The sequence below is a fragment of the Indicator indicator genome, chromosome 42 (genome assembly GCF_027791375.1).
Source record: "Indicator indicator isolate 239-I01 chromosome 42, UM_Iind_1.1, whole genome shotgun sequence".
NCBI lineage: Eukaryota > Metazoa > Chordata > Aves > Piciformes > Indicatoridae > Indicator > Indicator indicator.
In genome coordinates this window covers 319,241-341,438 of record NC_072051.1, presented here as the reverse complement: position 1 = coordinate 341,438, position 22,198 = coordinate 319,241, and the positions used below count along the sequence as shown (strand labels likewise).

Sequence of the window (22,198 nt, the reverse complement as noted above, 5' to 3'; positions counted from 1 at the left end):
GGGGTGGGGCTGTGCAAGAGCTTCACTGGTAGCCACCAGCGTGCAGGTGGTGAGCAAGGCTCCCCGGTGAGAGCCACTGAACAGCAGCAGTTACCAGATAATAAACACACTTTGCTTCTGAGTAGCCAGCCTGCCCAGTCCTGGCACAGCAGGGTGGCAACGCCAGGCCTAACCTGGCACCCAGGAGCTGGGCACCTGGGGAAAGTCACAGGCTTAGTGAGACAGCTGGGGCTGATGATATGAGTAGGGTTGGCAAAGCAACCCGGGTGACCATGAGACTGGAGCTGGTGACTGGCAATATGACCGTTGCTGTTTACTAGAGCTGGTGATGCAACTGGAATGACAATGCCACTGAGGTTGATGGCACAGCCAGGGCTGGTGGCACTAAGAATGCTGGTGGCACTAAGGATGCTGGTGGTACAGCCAGGGTCAGTAGCACAGCCAGGGATGGGAATGCAGCTGGGGTTGATGGCAACCAGAGCAGCAACACAGCTGGGGCTGGGAGTGCAACTGAGGCTAGTGATGGAACCAGAGCAGCAGTACAGCTGGGGCTCATCGTGCAGCTGGGACCGGTGAATCCAAGGGGGTTGGTAATGCCACTGGGACTGGTAACGCAACCCAGGGGTGGGGAAGCAGATGGAGATGGCTGTGGGCTGGCAACACGCTGAAGTGAAAACGTGGTTGGGGTTGGTGACACGACCAGGGTGATAATGTGACCAGGATGACGATGCCACTGAGGCGGGGGACACAATCGATGCTGGAGAGACAATCGATGCTGGTGATGTAGCTGGGCTGGAGGTGCCATTGGGGCTGGAGACGCAACTGAGGCTAAAGATGCCACCAGCGCTGGGGGCACACTCGGAAGCTCCCCACCAGCCCCAGAGCACAACCCTGCGGGGCCGACGGATGGAAGGGTGCGGCGGGGCGGGGCTCCCCCGAACTCTTCTCTCCCATTGGTTCCGTCGCGTCAAGAGGCAGCACGGATTGGCTGGAACGGGGCTCTCTCTGACCTCTCCTCTTCCATTGGTTCCGTCGAGCCGAGCGGCGGCGCGGATTGGAGGAGGGGCGGTGGCGCCAGCACGGGCTCGGTACTGGCGCCGGTGGTGGGGCCGCGGCTGCTCTGGAGGCCATGGTGCAGGAGCCGGGGCGGGCGGCGGGCGGAGGAAGGTTGGAGTCCAGCGTCGCTCCGCCGCTCTGCTCCTGCCCGCCCCCACCGGCACCGCCGGCTCGCTGCCCGCGGGGAACTCGTCGCTTGTCGGAAACCGTTTCCGGGCTGCGGCGGAGCGAACGCTCAAGTGCGGGAGGCCGGGGGAGGCTGCGGGCCGCCGCTTCCCTGCCTCACATCGCCCGGGGGCGGGGTGCGGAGGAGGGCGGCGGCGGGGGGCGGCGGAGCAGCCCCTGCTTGCTTGTGGCGCTGCGGCCCCGCAACGTGGAGGCGGAACGGGAGCGGTTCTTCCGCGCCAGCTTCGCCTATGACCCGCAGTTCGAGTACGCGGAGCCGCTGCCTGCCGCCGTTCTGGACAAGTACGGGGCCGCCTCCGATCGCTTCGTGACTCAGGTGAGGCGGGGAGCGGGCGGTGAACCCCCCGCCGGGGACTGCAGGCCGGGGAGGGATGCTCTGCTCACTCCCCTGTCTTAGGTGCAGAGGTCCCGGTCCTGGCGTAGGGCGGTGTCGCCAGCTTGGTGTGTTGGGATGTTTGCATCCTGCCGTGTCCTGCCCTTGGGTCACAGGAACGCTTCAGGCTGTGGCAGAGTAGCTGGAAGGTGCCCAGAAAAAAAGGCCCTGGGGGTGCTGAGTGACAGCAGCTGAAGATGAGCCAGCAGTGCCCAGGTGGGCAAGAAGGGCACCAGCAGCCTGGCCTGGAGCAGCGGTGGTGTGGGCAGCAGGAGCAGGGCAGGGATCATGCCCCGGGAATGGGCACTGGGGAGGACACACCTTGAGCACTGGGTTCAGTTTTGGGCTCCTCACTCCCAGAAGGTCATTGAGGGCTGGTGCAGGTCCAGAGAAGGGTAACAAAGCTGGGGAAGGGTCTGGAGAAGAGGGCTGGGGAGGAGCAGCTGAGGGAGCTGGGGGTATTTGGTGTGGAGAAGAGGAGGCTGAGGGAGACCTCATTGCTCTACAGCTTCTGAGAGGAGGCTGCAGCCAGGAGGGGTTGGTCTCTTCTACCAGGGAACAAGTGGCAGGACAAAAGAAAATTACCTCTAGTTGCCCCAGGGGAGATTTAGGTTGGGCATGAAGAACAATTTCTTCCCCCCAAGGGGTTGTCAAGTCCTGGCCCAGGCTGGCCAGGACAGTGGTGGAGTCTCCATGCCTGGAAGGGTTTCAAAGCTGTAAAGATGTGGTGCTGAGGGCAATGGATTAGTGGTGCCCTGGCAGTGCTGGGTTAAGGGTTGGACTCCATGATCTCAAAGGTCTCTTCCAACAAAATGATTCTGTGGCAGGACCACTCTGGTCAGGCTTGTCCATGATCCATGGAAAAACCCATGGCCTACTTTTCTTCCCTGCTTGAGACACCAGGCCACTCCCCTGACACCACTGGTGCCCTGCCCTCAGCACACTCACCCCATTACTGCTTAAACTCTGCCTTCAGGGACTCTACCTGCTCCATGGTAGATGTGAGTGATGGTCACACTGCTGGGTGATGATGCCACCAGCGTTCAGCTAATCAGGCTGGTTCTTGCTTGTGAATGTGTGTTGGTGGGTGTGCTACATCAGGGACCTCTCACTGCTATTGCTTGGCACCTCTTGCTGTAGAATTAGCAGATGAGGAGCTGGAGCATGTGGGTGACCATATGGGACATGATTCTTAGCCTGTGGATTAAGTCTGGCTTGATTTGTGGAAGGCCTGAAGGTCACCTTGCATGGCAGCACCCTTCACACGCCAGCAAGTGCGGTCAGTCGAGACAGTAGTTGATGCAGACTCCACTTCAGGAGGCCATGCTCCTCTGCTTGCCTGCTTTTGGTGCTCATACACTACTGAGATAGCCCTGACCTGCTCCCTGTCACCAGTTACAGGGAGACAGGGCTGGTGGTGAGCACCCAGCTGTTTAACTGGAGGAAGCAGGCAGCAGTGGACTTTCTTAGTGCTCTGCCTGTGGGTGCAAGCAGAGTGAGGCAGAAATGGAGCTGCTCCCTCCCTTGGCTCTGCAGCTGGGACCTGATGCCCCCAAACCAGTCTGCACCTGGGGTTGGACATCCCAATTCTGGCAAGAGCTTCCCTTCTGCCTTTTAGCTGAAGCTCCCACAGTAAATTCCAGCGTGGACACCAGAGGCACTTCTCAGTCAGGAGCTTCCATCTGGTGTTCCAAATAAAGACTTCTTCACCCAGTTATTATTGGGCTTTAGATGGTGACTTGGGGAAGGGATCACTCCAGGTGGACCTGGACAGGCTGCAGAGGTTGGGCCCAATACAACCTGACAAAGGTCAACAAGGCCAAGTGCAGGATCCATGGTTGGGGCCATCCCAAGCACAAATCCAGGCTGGGTGAGGAGTGGCTGAGAGCAGCCTGGAGGAGAAGACCTTGGGGGTGTCAGGTGATGACAAACTCCCCAGGAGCCAGCAGTGGTCCCTGGCAGCCCAGCAGGCAGCTGTGTGCTGAGCTGCATCCAGAGCAGGAGAGCAGCAGCACAGGGAGGGGATTCTGCCCTCTGCTCAGACCCCACCTGCAGCAGTTCTGGAGCCCCCAGCACAAGAAGGACCTGGAGCTGCTGGAGAGGGTCCAGAGGAGGCCAGGAAGATGATCAGAGGCTGGAGAACCTCCGCTGTCAGGACAGGCTGGCAGAGTTGGGGCTGTTGAGCCTGGAGAAGAGAAGGTTCCAGGGAGAGCTCAGAGCAGCCTTCCAGTACCTGAAGGGGTTCCAGGAGAGCTGGGGAAGGACTTTGGACAAGGTCTGGGAGTGCCAGGACAAGGGACAATGGCTTGGAGCTGGGAGAGGGGAGGCTGAGACTGGAGATGAGGAAGAAATTGTTGGCAGTGAGGATGGGGAGAGACTGGCACAGGTTGCCGAGGGAGGCTGTGGCTGCCCCCTCCCTGGAGGTGTTCCAGGCCAGGCTGGATGAGGCCTTGAGCAAGCTGTGCTGGTGGGAGGTGTCCCTGCCCATGGCAGGGGATTGGCACTGGATGATCTTCAAGGTCCTTTCCAACACAAACCATGCTGTGAATCTGAAAGGTTTCATGGCTCTGGGCACAGCATTGTGGGCAAACTGTGCTGCCCATACAGGACAGAAAAGTGTCTGAGACTTCTGTGCTGCTGGTAACTTAACCCTGTGTACCTGGCCAGTGCCAGGTGTGTGTCTCCCTCTCTCTGCCTCTCTCTGAGTCCCTGACTCTCACTCCCCAGCTCCCTCAGCTGCTCCTTCCCAGCCCTGTTCACCAGAGCCTTCCCCAGCTTTGTTGCCCTTCTCTGGACCTGCTCCAGTCCGTCTGTGTCCATCTGTTTGTGAGAGGCTCGGAACTGAACCCAGGATTCAGGCTGTGGCCTCACCAGTGCCCAGTCCAGGAGCACCATCACTGCCCTGCTCCTGCTGCCCACGCCATTGCTGATCCATTGCTGATCACCTGCAAAGTGTCTGAGGTGTTGCTGTGGAGCAGTGAATGTCAGCAGTGTGTGTGGTGTCACCCAGAACCTAGGGCCCTTTGCAGGGACAGGAAGGGCTGAGTTTTTCTCCCTGTCTCTCTCCTGGTTCTCTGGTGGTGGTGTGGTGGCACAGCATTCGTGCCAGGTTTGTTGTGTGCTGGTGCCCTGCAGTAACTCCTGTCCAGGCTCCTCTGTTTTGGGAGAGTTTTTGTTTTGTTTTTTAAATCCCCCTTGCTCCAAGCTGCTTTTAGTCTCAGCCCTGCATTAATCAGAGAGCTCAACTAAGGAGGCATTTTGCTAAGCCAGCCCCCTTGGACCAGAGCAGAGCAACCACTGCCAGCTCCCTGCTCCCAGCCTGCTGCTCCCCACATCCGTGGGGGGTAGATTTTAATGTTTTAATAGAAAATGGAAATAAACTCACCAGATTCTCCTGGCTCTGCCAGCCCCATCAAGGCTCATCACCTGCTTTGTGAAGGCAAGCTGAGCAGCACCAGCACAGAGCTGGGGCTGGAGGATTTGCTGGAGAGCCACAGAATTTTTTGGTTGGAAAAGAACTTTCAGATCAGAGAATCACAGAATTGTTTTGGTTGGAAGACACTTTTAAGTCCAACCATCAACCCATTAAGCCATGTCCTGAAGTGCCATGTATCAAGGTCATCAAGTCCCACAATTTATGCCCATGCAGATGGTGGGATCATGGCTGGGGCTGCCTGGGGATGCTCAGTAGCTTCTTGGGATACTGGGAATGGTATCTGAGGAATTTTGCTGGCTGGAACATGTGCTGGAGGTCAGGGAGGAGCCTGGGTTTTGGTTGGGTTACTCCTGGGCACCAGCTGTGCTGTGTTTCTCTTGGCTGGGAGCTTTAGGTCTCCTGGGAGATCACAAGTGGCTGAGCAGAGATGGGAGGAGGAAATTACTCTTTTTCTGCTGCTGTCAGCAGGAGGTGCCTCAGGGTGCTGTAGAATGGTTTGGAACAGCAAACAGGATAAAAAAAAGCCTCAATAAACTCCAGCAACCAACCCCCAAAAACCCCAACCAAACAACTCAACCCCCCTGCTCCCCCCAACCTTTCTTGGAAAGACACAAAGTGCCTTGAGAATGAGATCCAGCTGTGCTGGGAGCACTGCCCAGGGAAGGCCAAGCAGCAGCTTCTGCTGGGGCAGGGCAGGCTGCTCACCAGGCACTGACCATGCAGCCCCTCTGATGGAATGTTGGATGCTCTGAGTGCTGCCACCCTGTGTGAGCAGCCACCTCTGGCTCCTGGGTGGCCTCAGGAATGAAGGAGGGGATGAAGCCCTCTGCAGGGCTCCAGCTGCTGCCCAGAGCCTGTGTAAGGGCAAAGGAAAGGAGGAGGAGAAACCTCTTTGGTGTGAGGGTGCTGGAGGCCTGGAGCAGGCTGCCCAGAAAGGTTGTGGAGTGTCCTTGTGTGGAGAGCTTCCAACCCTCCCTGGGCATTGTGCTGCTGGGCAAGCTGCTGTGGGTGCCCTGCTGGAGCAGGGGCTTGGGCTGGGGGATCCCCAGACGTCCCCTGCTGGTTCTCTGGGGTTGTCTCCATGCACTGCTCGTGGGGTTGCAGCTGGCAGCCCTTGGCACTGACACTTCCCTTCTGCATGCCACAGGCCCTCAGAATCCTCCGGGCGGTCCTGGAGAAGTATGGTACCTACGAGAGCTTCGAAATGGCCACGGGTGGAAGGCTGCTGAGCAAGTGTCAGATCTGGTCCATCATCCGCAAGTACCTGCAGAAGGAAGGCTGCCTGGGAGAGGTAACCCTGTGCCCGGGCAGTGCCAGCTGAGCCCAGGGCTGAGGGTCAGGGGTGGTTTGGGCACACAGCTCTGAGCTGTGGTGTCCTTCCCTTCTGCCTCACTGTGCCCCCGGGGCAGGACGTGGCTGCTGGTTCCCCATGGAATTCCACTGTGCTCTTAGTCCCTGAGAGGCAGAGGGAGCAGCTGCTGCTTGTCCCCCTGGCCACACAGGGAGCGGTTTGGGGCCTGCACAAGGCAGCAGTTACCCTGGGGAGGAGTCATCTCCAACAGCTGCCTTCACCCAGCTGCCCAAAAGCAGAGCTGGGGGCAGAGATTTCCAGCTGTACTCTGGGACCTGCTGGCTTGTGGTGTTTTGAACCCCCAAGCTCAGGGTTTAGGGCTGGGAATTGATGGCTGAGATACGATGGTGGCCATGTGGTGTGGACGTGGGGGAGAAGCTCAGCATCTCTCCTTTGCTTTCTTCACATCCCACATGGAATGTCCCACAGCTCCACTTAAGGGACTTTTTTCCCCTTCTGCCAGCACCTGCTAGCAAGGGGTGGGCAAAATGCTTCCATAGTCCTGGGGAATCTGGATCTCTGGACCTGGCTTTGTCTTTTGAGGCTCATGGGGCTGCCTTTGGTTGTTGGCTGCAAGACATGGTGGGGGCTTCCTCACTACTGCCTCTTGGCCAGGCTGTTTTTCTTAGCTCTGATTTCTCACCTCCAAGCAGGACTACTCCCAAACCTTACCCTGAAGCATCACCTTGCTTGGGGGCATCCAGCATGTTTCCTGCCTGCAAAAGCAGGAGAGAGCAGCTTCTTGATGTCCCACCTGACCAGGGGATGTTCCTCCTCTTTGGTTTGCCCTGATCCCCGCCCAAGGATGCCTCTGGAATGTGGACTTGGCACCTTGGTCCTCTTCAGGATCTCTGCAAATGTTCTCCTGTAATTCATTTGCCTTTAACATCCAGGAGCAGGCCCAGGAGCAGCACAGCAGTTGGCCAGGCTCAGCTGCAGACCTACCCTTGTCACTGGCCAGCTAGGCTCTTTCAACCCATTCATGTCACCCCAAGCCGAGCTCTGGCTGGGCAGCAAACCAGCTGTGTCCTCAGACATTGGCTTCCCTCTGGCCCTGTGTCAGTCCATGCCTGGATGTGGTGCTGAGGGACGTGGTGCAGTGGCGGTGGCTCAGCAGCAGTGTGAGCTCCAGGGCAGTGCTGAACTTGATGATCTCCAAGGTCTCTTCCAAACTCAACAGTTCTGTGGCTCTGTGATTCTGATATCAAACAGTGAGTTAAAAAAATGATGTTGCAATATATATAAAAAATAAAACTAATGTGAAATACTTCACCAGGCAGCCCAGGGTGCTGGTTCAGTACCCAGCCCTGGAGAGGTTTAAAAGGCACAGAGATGAGGTGCTGAGGGCCATGGCTTAGCACCAGCCTTGGTAGGGTTAGAGACTGGCTGGACTGGGTGAGGTTGGAGGGCTTCTCCAACCCAAACCATTCTGTGAGTCTGTGAATATTCATAGACTGGCTCAGGTTAGAAGGGACCATCCAGCTCCAACCCCCTGCCATGGGCAGGGACACCTCCCACCAGCACAGCCTGCTCAGGGCCTCATCCAGCCTGGCCTGGAACACCTCCAGGCAGGGAGCAGCCACAGCCTCCCTCGGCAACCTGTGCCAGTGTCTCCCCACTGCCAACATTTCAACATTTTCTTCCTCATCTCCAGTCTCAAACTCTCCTCTCCCAGCTCAAAGCCATTGTCCCTCGTCCTGGCACTCCCAGCCCTTGCCAGAAGTCCTTCCCCAGCTCTCCTGGAGTCCTGTTCAGATGTTTTGCCCAAGGGGAGCAGGGCTCAGGATCTGTGTCTGCACAGGGAGGTACACAGCCCTTTTGTCCCCAGTGCTGGTGAAGGGCTCTGAAAATCACTCACAGCCTGGTCTGTAAGTGCCTACCTGACAGGAACTGCTGAAGGGGGCAGGGCATGGGGAACTGCTGGGCCTGGTCCAGAGGAGGCCACAAAGATGATCAGAGGGCTGGAGAACCTCCCATGTGGAGACAGGCTGGAGAGTTGGGGCTGTTCAGCCTGGAGAAGAGAAGACTCCAGGGACACTGCATAGCAGCCTTCCAGAACCTGAAGGGGCTCCAGGAGAGCTGCAGGCAGCAGTGCCAGGCTGGTGGCAGTCCCTGCAAGCAGCAGTGCCAGACCAGTGGCAGCCCTGGCTGGCACTGCCCCTTGCCCACAGCATGGATCAGAAGGCAGGACCCTGCACTGCAGCAGCACTGGCAGCCTGCCTCTGGGTGAGTGTCTGAGCCTGAGTAACTTTGCCTCTTCAGAAGCTTCTTTGTTGGTATCCAAGCTGCAGCTCTTGAAGTTGTTCTGCTTTTCTTCCAGCTCAGGGCCAAGGTGACATTGCAGAGCTCAGAGATCTCCCTATGGATGTCAGTGAGCTCCAAGCCTGTGGCAGAGGAGTCCCTGGCCCTGCTGGTGAGTGCTCTATGGCTGGCATCTTGTGGGATCCCACTGGTGGTGTCCCTCTGCCTCTGAGCTCCTTAGTGCTGATGAGGTTCTGAGTGGCACCTGGGAGCTGGGCAGAGGCAGCAGCCCCTGCCCTGGGGCCAGCAGCAGCCTTCCCTTGGTTCCCAGTTCAGTGATGTGAAGCTGTGGTCCCTGGTGATGCTGGCTTGGCTCAGCAGTGAGTGGCACCTCTGTGGGTGGCACAGCACAACACTGTGTCACCACTTCAGCAAACAGGAGGGAGAATAACCCACCCCAGGCCCATGCCTCTCAAAGGTCATCAGAATGACATCTGCAGAGCAGCATCATGGGGTTCTGCCTGGCATCATCTTCTCACCATGGCAGTCCCTGGGCACATCCATACTGCTGGCTCTCAGGGGGACACTGACCACAGCTGTAGCCATGACTACAGGAGCCCTCAGCATCCCTCAGCAGTGTCTACTTCCATTTCCCAACCCTTGGAGCAATTGGTTTCCATCACTTCTTTCCCTGCCCAGCTTTTGTGTCTCTCCAAAGATGGGGGTTTCTTGCCAGGTGTCACCCCAAGTCAAGAGGTGTCCCTGCTGGTGAAGCCCCTGCTGCTCATGTCCCTGAGCTTGTGCAGCAGGTTGCGTTGTTTGCTGCTGCTGCTTCATCCTCAATCTGCTTCCTGAGGGCTTCACTTGATGTCATTGAACTCTTGGACAGGGAAAGAGTTACTGTCGCTGCTTCTGGGCTGCTGTTATCCTTTCTGCACCATCAGAGAGGGAAGAAGCTTCCACAGTGTTCCTTCTGATTGGAATTCTTCCTCCAGAGGCTCTGGGGTGGTTCTCCTTGGAGTTGTTCTTGATTCCCCAGAACACAAAGAGGCTGTGGCAGCTACACCCTTCCCTCCCTGCTGAGCCTCAGCTTGCCCACTCCACAAAGGAATTTTCTTCAGGGAAGGGATTTAAGGTGCCAGTGCAGATGGGAAGGAAGCTCTGGAGGCCACCAGCATGGCAGAGATGAGCTGTGTGGGGAAACCTGAACTGTTGGTGGGGTGCCAAGTGAGCACCAGCCTCCCAGACCCCACCAGCTGGGCTGAGCCCAGCACAGCAGGTCCTGGGGCTGCTGAATCCATGTCACCTGGGGATGGTGGCTGGAGGAGTGCAGTGGGACTGGCCAAGGATGAGCAGATGGCAAATGGAGAAGAGCAGAGAGGAGAAGCTCAGGGGGTGGTACCTTTCTTCAGGAGCCTGGGGGCGTGTAGGGGAGCATCTGTCCCAGGGAAGAGCTAAGCCTTCTGCAGCAGTTCCCAAATTCCAACCTCGCTGGGTTTGGTTTTTCCATGTAGGGGTAATGAAGCAAGGTGGCAAGATGTGGACCTGGCCTTGCAGAGCACCCTCAGCCAGCCAAGCCTCTTGTGTCCTGCTTGTGGAGCTCCAGGTGGCAGTGCATCATCTCCCTGGATCTTCCCTGGAAGATCTGCAAAGACCTGGGGCCCAGGAGCTGTCACAGGACCCAGGCACCAGCTTTGGGCTGCAGCATCTTCAAGGGAGTAGAAGAAGTGCTGCCACCATGAGACGTGTTCCTCATCATCTTTCTTCTGGTTGAAACTCCATTCCCTGGCTCTCCTCTTCCTCTCCTGCATCCCAGGATTCCAGCCTGTCCACTAGTCCTGCTTGGGGTCGCCATGCTGGGTGTCAGAGCTGTGTCCCCATCACAGTTTGCTGGCCAAGGAGATGGGAAGTGGTTAAATCACATCAAAGTCTGGCCCCTTGGGGCCTTTTCCTTTCTGCTTGCAGTGAAGCTGTAACCTTTCTTGCCTGTCCTTGCCCCAGAAGGGACTGAGCAGAAGCTGCTGCTGCCAAAAGTCTTCTCCTGGCCAAGAGCTCCCTGGTGAGAGCTCAGGTGCTCAGAGGTGATCTCGCCAGAGTTTCCCAGAGCATAAACCCAGGGGTAGTCTGGATCAGTTCCCTGCTCTGCTTTGTCCCAGGTTGCCAAGGTCCTTGGCAGGCCAGGGGAGAGGGCAGCAAGACCACAACAACCTTTATTTGTTTTGACCTGCTTGCTGGAGCAGAAGTAAAGCTGGAGGAGATGCACAGGTGTCAGGTGAGTTGGTCAGGGACCCTCTCAGGCTGCTAGATTTTAGCCCAGGTAGGGCTTTTACCCTGTCCATGAGCTGTGGTGTTGCACTTGGGGCTTTCGTGAGCAGCTTTGCACAACAATAAATCTGGGCTGAAGAAGACCTCAGCAGTGTCCTCTGCTTTCTTTTACCCAAGAGAAGAGGGAGGCAGTGAGGCCTCTGCACCATCTCATCATGCTGCATGGCAGCCCTGCAGTAAGAGCTGCTCTGTAGGGTGGACAGGGACCAGGCAGGGTCCTGAGATCAAACTGAGGTGTGCCCAAAGTTTCTGAGTGCTGCCACAGCTGAACTTTGGATCACAGAACCACAGAGCTGTTGAGCTGGGAACACACCTTGGTGCAGCCACTCACCCAGAGCTCACACTGCCACCACTGCTGAGCCACCACCACTGAGCTACATCCCTTGGCACCACATCCAGGCAGATTTCAAACCCATCCAGGGGTGGGGACCCCACCACCTCCCTGGGCAGCCTGGGACAGTGACAACCCTTGCTGGAAGACATTTTTCCCAATGTGTAGCTTTAGGCCATTTCCTCTCATCCTGTCACTTGCTGCATGGATTTAAGAACCCCAGCAAGTAGAGACAGGGCAGATCTGCAGTGTCAGCCCTTCCCTGCTCACCGAGGCGGGAGCAGCGCCGAGCGGCACGGCACGACCCCTCCTCTGAGCCAGCCTCTCTCTGCTGGGAGGCAGGCGCGGCGTGGGCGCAGCCCCTGCTGCAGGGGAGGTGCTTTCACCAGAGGGAGGAGCTGGGTCCCGTGGGTTTGTCGTTCGGTAAGGTCACATGGGCAGGCTCAGAGATGGTTGCAACTCGTACTAAAGGTGTTTCCAAAGCATCTGTGTCAACCCGGACAGAGGTGCCACATAAACATGCAGGTATCCAAACTTCTGGGTGTAAGGAGTGCCAGAATCTCTCACTTCCCGAGGCAGACTGCAGGCACTAGTCCTGTATTCACTGTGAGCAAATGGGTGACCTTCTCTGTCTAGAGGGTGAGGGCTGGAGCACTTGTTCTGTGAGGACAGACTGAAAGAGTTGGGGCTGTTCAGTCTGGAGAAGAGAAGGCTCCGAGGTGACCTTCTTGTGGCCTTCCAGTATCTGAAGGGGGCTCCAAGAAAGCTGGGGAGGAACTTTTTAGGATCTCAGGTAGTGATAGGACTGGGGGGAATGGAATAAAGCTGGAAGTGGGGAGATTCAGACTGGATGTGAGGAAGAAGTTCTTCCCCATGAGAGTGGTGAGAGCCTGGAATGGGCTGTCCAGGGAGGTGGTTGATGCCCCATCCCTGGAGGTGTTTAAGGCCAGGCTGGATGAGGCTCTGGCCAGCCTGATCTGGTGTGAGGTGTCCCTGCCCATGGCAGGGGGGGTGGAACTGGCTGATCCTTGTGGTCCCTTCCAACCCTGACTGATTCTATGATTCTAAAGGAGGGAGTTGAAAGGCTGCAGACTATTAGGGAGTGTGAGAGGAAGCTGGACCAGTGGAATCACACTCTGCCATTCTTCAAACAGTCCCATCAGCCATGTAACAGTCAGGACACTTAAACCCTCCCTACTCTGTTAGCAGCTGCCCAAATAGAATGACTCAGAAGCTGGAGAGCAGTGGAGACAAATTCCTCCCAAGTATACCAGGCATGGCACCCCACAAGCCCCTGAACCCCCTCAGGTGCCCCTGTATTTTTGCTGTAAGATTTGCTGTTCTTAGTGAGCCTGTTTGCACCAAAACTGGTGTTCAGCATGTGGAACCATCTAGCAGCAGCTATGGAAGCTTATCTAGCTCACGTCGTTCAGAGAGGCCAGGGGTGAACACACCTTCTGTCAAACACCTGCAGGCAAGAAGAAACGCCGGCTGCTTGTCATCGGGGACTCGCTTCTGAGGGGTGCTGAGGGTCCTGTCTGCACACCTGATCCACTCCTTAGGGAAGTCTGTTGCCTGCCTGGGGCCAGCATCAAGGACGTAGTAAGAAAACTTCCCACCCTGATCTGCCCAACTGACTACTACCCATTGTTGGTTTTCCAAGCAGGCAATGATGACATTTCAACAAGAAGTTTGAGATCAATGAAGGACTTCAGAGCCCTGGGATGAATGGTTAAGGGGTCAGGAGCATAAGTACTATTTGCTTCTGTCCCCCCACTGCTATGCCTAATGATGGACTAAACATGAAAATCCAGCAGGTTAATGCCTGGCTGTGGGACTGGTGCCAACGTCAGGTTTTTGTGTTCTTTGATCACAGGCTGCTCTACAAGACTCCATGCCTGCTGACTATAGAAAAAACCTGCTTATCTCTGAGAGGAAAAAGAATCCTGGGCCAAGAACTGGCAGGGCTCATTGACAGGTCTTGAAACTAATTTTGAAGGGGGAAGAGGGAAAAACGAGCCTCACTGAGGACATTCCTGGGACAACTGTGAGGCAGGGTACCAGCTCCACTGCTATCCCAGGGGCTGTAGGAGAGAGTGGATTATGCAGCACCCACAATGGTTACAGATCTCTGCTCAGTCTCTGAAGTGTCTGTATACCAAGGCAAGAAGCATGGGGAATCAGCAGGATGAACTGGAAATCTGGCTGCAGTCACAGGGTTATGATCTTCTTGCAGTTACAGAGCCGTGGTGGGACAGCTCCCATGACTGGAATGTGGTTATGGATGGCTATGTTCTTTTCAGGAAGGACAGGCTGACAAGGGGAGGTGGTGGAGTTGCTCTCTGTGTGAATAAGCAACTGAAATGTGTTGAGCTCAACCCAGGGGGAGATGATCAAAGCGTTGAAAGCTTATGGGTAAGAGTGAAGGGACACACAAACATGGATGATACAGTTGTGGGGGTTTACTACAGACCACCCACCAGGAAGAAGCTACTGATGAGGCCTTCTACAGGCAGCTGGAAGTAGCTTCAAGATCAAGTGCCTTGGTGCTTGTGGTTCACTTCAACCACTCAGATATTAGTTGGAAAGATCACACAGCCAAGCACAAACAGTCCAAAAGGTTCCTGCAGCACATTGATGACAACTTTCTCCTGCAAGCAGTTGAAGAACCAACAAGGAGAAGTGCAATGCTGGACCTGATATTAACAAACAAAGAAGGACTGGTTGTAGATGTCACGGTTGGGAATAATCTTGGTTGCAGAGACCACAACATGTTAGAGTTTAATATCAATAGACAAAGAAGCAGGGTGATAAGTAAAATTTCAACCCTGGACTTTAAAAGGGCCAACTTTCCCCTCTTCAAGACTCTACTTGAAAATATTCAGTGGACTAGGGCTCTGGAAGGAAGGGGGACCCAAGAGAGCTGGTTGATGTTCAAACATTGCCTCCTCCAAGCTCAAGAGAAATGTATTCCCTTGAAAAAAAAAATCAAGTAAGGCAAACAGAAGACCTGCATGGGTAAGTAAGGGACTCTGAGTAAAACTCAAAACCAAAAAGGTTTACAGTATGTGGAAAAAGGACTGGTCAGTTGGGAGGATTCTAGACATGTAGCCAGAGAATGCAGAGATGCAACAAGGAAAGCCAAGGCCCTCCTGGAACTGAACCTGGCCAGAGGGGTGAAGGAGAACAAGAAGAGTTTTTTCAAATATATCAGTGATAAAAGGAAGAGCAGGGAAAAGGTGAGCCCCTGCTGAATGAGAGGGGAGATACAGTAACTGATGATGCAGGGATGGCAGAGTTGCTGAAGGCCTTCTTTGCCTCAGTCTTCACTCCTAAGAGCAGCCCTCAGGAACCTCAGTCTCTAGAAGCAAGGTAGCAGAACTGGGAGATGTGGACATTCCACTGGTCAGTCAGGACAGGGTTAGAGATCTCTTACACCATCTGAAGACACACAAATCCATAGGCCATGATGGGATGCATCCATGAGTGCTGAGAGAGCTGCTGATACTGTTGCTGAACCTCTCTCCGTCATCTTTGAAAGGTCCTGGAGAACAGGAGAAGTGCCTGACAACTGGGAGAAAGCAAGGACTTCAGTCTTCAAAAAAGGCAAGAAGGAGGAGCCAGGCAAGTACAGAGCAGTCAGCCTCACCTCCACCCCTGGAAAGATGATGGAGCAGCTCATCCTGGAGGTTATCTCTAACCACGTGGAAGACAAGAAGGTTATCAGGAGTAGCCAACATGGATTTACCAAGGCGAGATCCTGTCTGACTAACCTGATAGCCTCTATGAAGTTATGACCAAGTGGGTAGATGAGGGCAGAGCAGTGGGTGTCATGTATCTTGACTTCAGTAAAGCTTTTGATACAGTCTCCCATAACATCCTCATAGAAAAGCTCAGGAGATGTGGCACAGATGGCTGTCAGGGAGGGGGATTGCAAACTGGCTCCACAACAGAGCTCAGAGGGTCGTCATCAGTGGCACAGAGTCACTTTGGAGGCTTGTGGCAAGTGGTGTCCCCCAAGGATCAGTACTGGGTCCAGTTTTGTTCAACATCTTTATCAACAACCTGGCTGAGGGCATTGAGAGTGCCCTCAGCAAGTTCTGATGATACAAAACTAGAGGGGGTTAGCTGACACCCCTCAGGCTGTGCAGCATCCAACGTGAACTGGACAGGCTGAGAGCTGGGTGCAGGCAAACCTCATGAAGTTTAATAAGGACAAGTGCAGGGTCCTACATCTGGGGAGGAATAACAACAGGCACACCAGTACACGTTAGGGGCTGCCCCGTGGAAAGCAGCTCTACAGAGAAAGACCTCGGAGTGCTGGTGGACAGCAAGTTCTCCGTGGAACAACAATGTGCCCTTGTGGCCGAGAGAGACGATGGGATCCTGGGATGCATCAAGAGAGGTGTGTCCAGCAGGTCTAGGGAAGTTCTTCTACCTCTCTACTCTGCCCTGGTGAGGCCACACCTGGAATACTGTGTCCAGTTTTGGGCTCCCCAGAGACAGAGACCTGCTGGAGAGAATCCAACGGAGAACCATGAGGATGATTAGGGGACTTGAGCATCTCCCCTGTGAAGAGAGCCTGAGAGCCCTGGGGCTGTTTAGTCTGGAGAAGAGAAGACTGAGAGGGGATCTGATCAATGTCTATCAGTATGTGAGGGATGGGGGTCAGGAGGAGAGGGCCAGGCTCTTTTGGGTGGTACACAGTGATAGGACAAGGAACAGTGGGTTCAAACTAGAACATAGAAGATTTCAGCTCAACATGAGGAGAAACTTCTTTACAGTGAGGGTGACAGAGCCCTGGAACAGGCTGCCCAGGGGGGTTGTGGAGTCTCCTTCTCTGGAGCCTTTCCAACCCCACCTGGATTCATTGCTGTGCAGACTACCTTAAGTGACCCTGCTTTGGCAGGGGGGTTGGACCTGAGGATCTCTTGAGGTTCCTTCCAACCTCTGATATACTGTGAGACTGTGATACTGTGATGTGAGGAGAGACCAAACCCACCTGGCTACAGCCTCCTCCCAGGGAGCTGTAGAGAGCAGTGAGGGCTCCCTTCAGCCTCCTCTTCTCCACAGTAAATAATCCCAGGCCCCTCAGCTCCTCCCCACAACTTCTGTTCAAGGCCCTTCACCAGCTCCTTGCCCTTCTCTGGACCTGCTCCACCTCCAAAACTGAACCCAGGATTCAAGGTGTGGCCTCACCAGTCTAGGGGCACAATCCCTGCCGTGCTCCTGCTGCCCACATCATTGCTGATCCAGGCCAGGCTGCTGGTGCCCTTCCTGGCCACCTGGGCACCCCCTGGGCTCATCTTCAGCTGCTGCCTACCAGCACCCCTAGGTCCTTTTTTGCTGGGCACTTTCCAGCCACTCTGCTCCCAGCCTGGAGCCTTCATAGTGGTGTTGTGACCCAAGTGCAAGTCCCAGCACTTGGCCTCACTGAATCTCATCCCATTGGTCTCAGCCATGGATCCAGCCTGGCCAGGTCTCTCTACAGAGCCTCCCTGCCCTCAAGCAGATCAACACTGCCACCCAGTCTGGTGTGAACTTCCTGAAGGTGCCTTGATCCCCTCATCCAGAGCACTGATAGAGTGAACAGAACCCGAGAGCTCCCAGGGCCGTCCCCTTCAATGACCGTGCAGCTCTGAAGCTGGATGGTCAGAAGGTGCTGCTTGGCCAACATGTTAACTCCTGTTACCAGAGAGCAGCTGCCCTGCCTCTAGCTCTTGCCTTAGCAGGTGTCCCAAAAGAGCTCCAGCCCTGCAGAGGCATTGCCTGTCCCTGCTGTCAAGGTGGGCTGCTGTGGATCCATCCCCACTGCTCATGTCCTGGAGCCTCCAAAGGGAGAAGCTGCAGCAGAGCCCAGGAAAATGGAGCCAGAGCCTTGCTTCCCTGGGGGGGGTACTGTTCACTGGGGTGGGGGAGGGGGGGGGGGCAGTTCCAGGGGTTGTGCTCACAAACAAACTGGGCACTGCTGGTTGTTTGGAGCAGGGTTGGGATGTTCTGATGACCAGGTTTACTGCACCATCCCATGATAGTAGCATGCAGGAGTGGGACCAGGCAGGTCTCCAGAGGATGCACATCACCTGTGGCTATAAAGTCACGGGAGCTCATGGTAAAGAATTGAGGGGTGGGGGCTGAGGAGGTGCTGGAGCCAGAGGAATGCTGGAGGAGGTTGCCCAGGAGCTGCCCACTCGGTTTGCTGGCTGTGAAGTAATTGAAGAAGTTATTTTCTCCACCATGGGATCTTCTCTTCCTCTCAGCATCCCCTCAGTGCCCTCCTCAACAGCTCCTGATGGCTGTGGTTTCTTTGGGGAGCTGCAGCACAAGGCTGTGATGGAGCAGCAGCACCAATGCTGCCATGTACTCTGATGACTTTTTCTGACCATCCATCACCATCTCAGCCTCTGCTTAGAGCCAAGACCTTGCTGAGCATCTTCTCTCATGGCAGTGCTGATGGTGGTTGCCTCTTTTTTCTTCTTGGTCTGCAGGTAGTGGTGCAGCTCACAGATGACCTCCTGTCCCAGGCAGTGATGATGGTTGAAGACAGTCGTCCAACACTGGCCATCAACCTGGCCGGAGCCCGGCAGCACTGGCTGGAGGGGATGCTGCGCCATGAGATAGGTCAGCGGGAGGGGGTGGGCAGAGCAGGGGGAGTGTGCTCTGAGCAGCCCCTGGCTGACACTGGGGTGGCAGAGGTAAGATACCCACCCTGGTCTGCTAAGGAGGCATCCAGGAGGGGTGCTGCTGGGTGGGTTTCAGAAGGGGCTGAGGCAACTCAGGTCTCTGTGTTGGGTGCTGGGCACCTATGTGCCTGAGCCTGCCCTGGGCACCAGAGTGAGCAGCTGGCTCCTGGCAGCATGTCATGGAGTCATAGAACGGCTTAGCTGGAAGAGACCTTAGAGATCATCTAATCCAAACCCCCTGCTGTGGGCAGAGACACCTCCCAGCAGCCCAGGTTACTGAAGGCTCCATCCAACCTGGCCTGGAACATCTGCAGGGAGGGAGCATCCACAGCCTCTCTGCCCAATCCATTCCAGAACCTTGCCACCATTGTAGTGGATTGGAGCTGGCACTGGTGGGTGCCGAGCCTCTACCCCAGGACTTGGGGCGGAGCGGGGCGGGGGCTGCGGGTCGAGGTTTTTGGCGGCAGCGTCCGACCTGCCCTCACCGCCCTGCCTCCTGCGCAGGCACTCACTACATCCGGGGGGTGAACAACACCCGGCAGCCCTGGCGCAGCTTGGAGGGCCGCAAGCAGTACAGACTGAAGCCTGCGAACCCCACGGAGGAGGGCCTGGCGAGCCTGCACAGCGTCCTGTTCCGCAGGCAGCCGTTCCTGTGGCGCGCAGCGCTGCTGTACTACACTGCGGAGCGCGCCGGGCGCCTCTCCTTCTCCGCCCTCTTCCGCGACCTCGAGCAGTTCGTGCAGGACGCCGCCGTGCGCTGGGAGTACTGCGTGCGGGCCAAGCGCGGACAGACAGACACCTCCCGCCCAGGTACGGCCGCGAGGCCTTTGCGAAGGAAGTCCGGGGTGGCCGCGGTTCGCTGCTGGGCGGCTTGGGCGCCACCGCCCCTGGTGCCTTCTGCCCCAGCCTGGAGCTGTCGCCGGCGCCGCTGTCCGAGGGGGTTAGGCTCCAGGGCAGAGAGGTTTTGTAGCCTCCCCCGGCACAGCTGCTCTTGGACTGCTCAGGGGGTGGTGGGGGTGGGCGAAGCGTCCTGAGGAGCTCCTCATGGCTGTCCACAGCTCCTGAAGGGAGGTTGGAGAGAGGAGGGGGAAGCCTCTGCTCCTTGGTGGTAAGAGACAGGAGCAGAAGAGATGGTTCCAAGCTGCACCAGGGGAGGCTCAGGCTGGGTCTCAGGAAATCTTTCTGCACTGGAAGGGTTCTCAGACATTGGAACAGGCTGCCCAGGACAGTGCTGCAGTCACCATCCCTGGGGGTGTTCCGGCAGCTGTGGATCTGGTGCTTAGGGATATGGTTTGGTGTTGACCTTAAACTGGGTCAAAGGTTGGACTGGATGAGCTTGGAGCTCTTACAACTGGATGTGTTCTGTGATTCTGTGATAAGTGTTTTGTGGTCTGATGGAAGTGACTCACACAAGCTCACAGGGAGGCAGGAGCCACAGGAAAGTCAAATCTGGGGCTGCATTTAGGTCCTTGCAGTGGGTAACCATTAAAGCAGTCCACTGGGAGGAAAGGTGAAAGCATCCCAGTGAGAGGTTTGGGGTGCTTAGTGCACCCAGCTGCCTCCATGCTTCCCGGTGCTGCTCCCCAGAGCTCATCCTTTGGGATCCAGCAGTCCTGGCCATGACACCCCAGTCACAGAACCACACAACTCGTGAGGTTGGAAGAGACCTCTGAGATCATCAAGTGCAGCCACTCACCCAGAGCTCACAATCCACCACTGCTGCTGAGCCACACATCCCTCAGCACCACATCCAGACAGCTTTTAAACCTCTCCAGGGATGGGGATTGCACCACCTCCCAGCCTGGGACAGTGCTTGAAACCCTTGCTGGGAAGAGATTTTTCCCATGTCCAACCTGAACCTCCTCTGGCACAGCTTGTGGCCATATCCTCTCATCCTGTCACTTGTTGCTTGTAAGGAAAGATCAACCCCACCTGGCTCCAGCCTGCTGTCAGGGGGCTGTAGAGCTCAGTGCCATCACTCCAGCTAGCTGTAGTCAAATGTTTGGGTGAGCAGAGGGTGATGGGGAGCCAGGTTCCTGCTTCCCAGCCTCTCCTGCTCTTCCAGGCTGTTTCAGCAAGGACCAGGTGTACCTGGATGGGATCCTGCGCATACTGCGCCATCGGCAGACCATCGACTTCCCACTGCTGGCTGCACTTGGAAAGGTAGCGGTGAGAGGGGCTGCTCCCAGAGCCCCCTTCCAAGGCTCCCACAGGCTCCTCAGCCCCACACCTCCCCAGACCCAGCCCTTGGCTGGGGGCACTTTGCATTTCTGTGTGCGTGGGTTTTGGTGGAGCAGAGGAAGGCTGTGCTGGGCAGGATGCAGGGAGGGATGGGATAATCTGGGCTCCTCCATGGGACACCTCCAGGAAAGGGCTCCAGCCAGGTGGTTAAGTTCTGCCAGCCCACCTGCCTGTGGCTACATGCTGGCCCCATCACCACCTGTCTCCACAGGGACAGAAAATGACCAAACCCACAAATCTTTGCAAATCCCCAAAGCCCAGCATGGAGGGGTTGGAAAGGACCTCTGGAGCTCACCCAGTCCAACCCCCTGCTCAAGCAGGGGACTCACAGCAGCTTGCCCAGGGTTACAATGGCCAGGGGGGGATGGAAGCTCTGCAGAGACTCTACAACCTCTTTGGGCAGCCTGCTCCAAGCCTCCAGCACCCTCACACCAAACAACTTTCTCCTCCTGCCCAGATGGAACCTCTTGGGTTCCAGTTTGTGCCCTCTGCCCCTTGGCCTGTCCCTGGACACCACTGTGCAGAGCCTGGCCCCAGCCTCTTGCCCCCCACAGGTCCCTTAGCTCTTGCTGAGCATTGATCAGATCCCACACCTGTTCACAGTCAGAATAGAGGGGCAGGAGAGCCTCCCTTGCCCTGCTGGCCACTCTTCTGAATGCACCCCAGGATCCCGTTGGCCTTCTTGCCCACAGGGGCACACTGCTGGCTCATGGGGAACTTTCTGTGCCCCAGAACTCCCAGGTCCTTCTCCCAGGTCCTGCTCTCCAGCAGTTTCCCCCTCACCTGTCCTGCTGCAGGAGGTTGTTCCTCCCCAGGGGCAGCACCCTACACTAACCCCTTGTTGAACTTCATGAGGTTCCCTCTGCCCAGCTCTCCCCTGGCCAGGTCTCACTGGGTGGCAGCACAGCCTGGCTGGGGAGGGGGGGCAGCCACTGCTCCCAGTTTGGTACCATCAGTGACCTGGCTGAGGGTACACTGCCCCATCACCCAGGTCACTGACGAAGATGTCCTGGACTCTGGGGAACATGGAGGTACAGGCTTCCATTTGTGCCTCTGATCCTCCTCCACATGGCTTTGTCACTGTCTCCTCAGAGGAAGGAGGGCAGCCATGGGCTGACCTGGGTGGGCCACAGGGGGAGCCCAGCAGACTCTGAGCCACTTCCCTGCTCCCCACCAGGTCTCCTACGAAGACGTGAACCGGCTGAAGGAGTTCGGGGTGCTGGAGAAGGCCAGGATCCCCCACTTCATGCAGGACCTGGAACGCTACATGAAGCAGCTGGACCACATCCTGGCCACCAACGGCCTCAATGAGGAGGAGCTGGAGCAGCTGCTGCCCGACTGAGCCACAGCCTCCAGCTGCCCTGAGGCCCTACCTGGTGCTGGATGCTTACCGGGGTGGTGCCCGGAGGAGCAGGCAGGGCCTGGGCTCTCCAGGCAGCTGCTGTGCATGTGGTGTTGTGGGGGGGCAGGGTGCTCGTCTTGATGTGACACCCCTGCAGCTTTGGGGACAGCTGAGCTGCTCCATGTGGCTCTGAGAAGCAGCAGAAGAGGGTCCAGGGAGAGTGAGAGCAGAGCTGAGGTGACCTCCTGGTCCCCTGATGGGCACAAGGCTGTGCCGGGGTGGCTGTGCTTGGGGGGGATGTTCTTGGGGCACTGGGGTGCTCCCAGCAGTGTGGGGGCACCTGCTCTGGGCCAGTAGCTGGGGCTGGGGGCTCTGGGCTGTGCCTGGCAGGGAAAAAGGGCTGGCCCACTCCTCACCCCAACCCCTCACCCCGTCTCTTTCACAATCCCTTAGCCTTCCCTTGTGCTCCCCCCCTGCGAGCAGCAGGAAGAATCTGAACCCCCAGTCTCTGCTCTCCCCCTCCTCATGATTGTTCTGCACCCCAACCCCTCAGCCTGGCTCTGAGCACTCAGGATGGAGATTGAGCCTGATGCAAAGGAAAAAAGTGTAATAAAAGCTGATGTCATGGAGACATAG

At 56.6% G+C, this 22,198-nt stretch overlaps 1 protein-coding gene across 1 annotated transcript; it reads left to right on the top strand.

Moving 5' to 3' along the window:
• Positions 1-1,129: 1,129 nt before the first annotated feature.
• On the top strand, positions 1,130-21,562 carry MATCAP1 (microtubule associated tyrosine carboxypeptidase 1). Its single transcript, XM_054397178.1, has 6 exons — positions 1,130-1,558; positions 6,199-6,342; positions 17,785-17,917; positions 18,484-18,789; positions 20,045-20,142; positions 21,398-21,562. The coding sequence occupies exons 1-6, from the start codon at positions 1,130-1,132 to the stop codon at positions 21,560-21,562; spliced, it is 1,275 nt and encodes a 424-aa protein (XP_054253153.1).
• The last annotated feature ends 636 nt before the right edge of the window (positions 21,563-22,198 follow it).

What these genes read in the sequence shown, in the direction of transcription:
- MATCAP1 (XM_054397178.1), top strand. Translation starts at nt 1,130, where the DNA reads ATGGTGCAGGAGCCGGGGCGGGCGGCGGGCGGAGGAAGGTTGGAGTCC. An exon ending in CCGATCGCTTCGTGACTCAG is followed by an intron (nt 1,559 to 6,198) that starts GTGAGGCGGGGA and finishes TGCATGCCACAG; the next exon opens with GCCCTCAGAATCCTCCGGGC. An exon ending in GACAGACACCTCCCGCCCAG is followed by an intron (nt 18,790 to 20,044) that starts GTACGGCCGCGA and finishes CTGCTCTTCCAG; the next exon opens with GCTGTTTCAGCAAGGACCAG.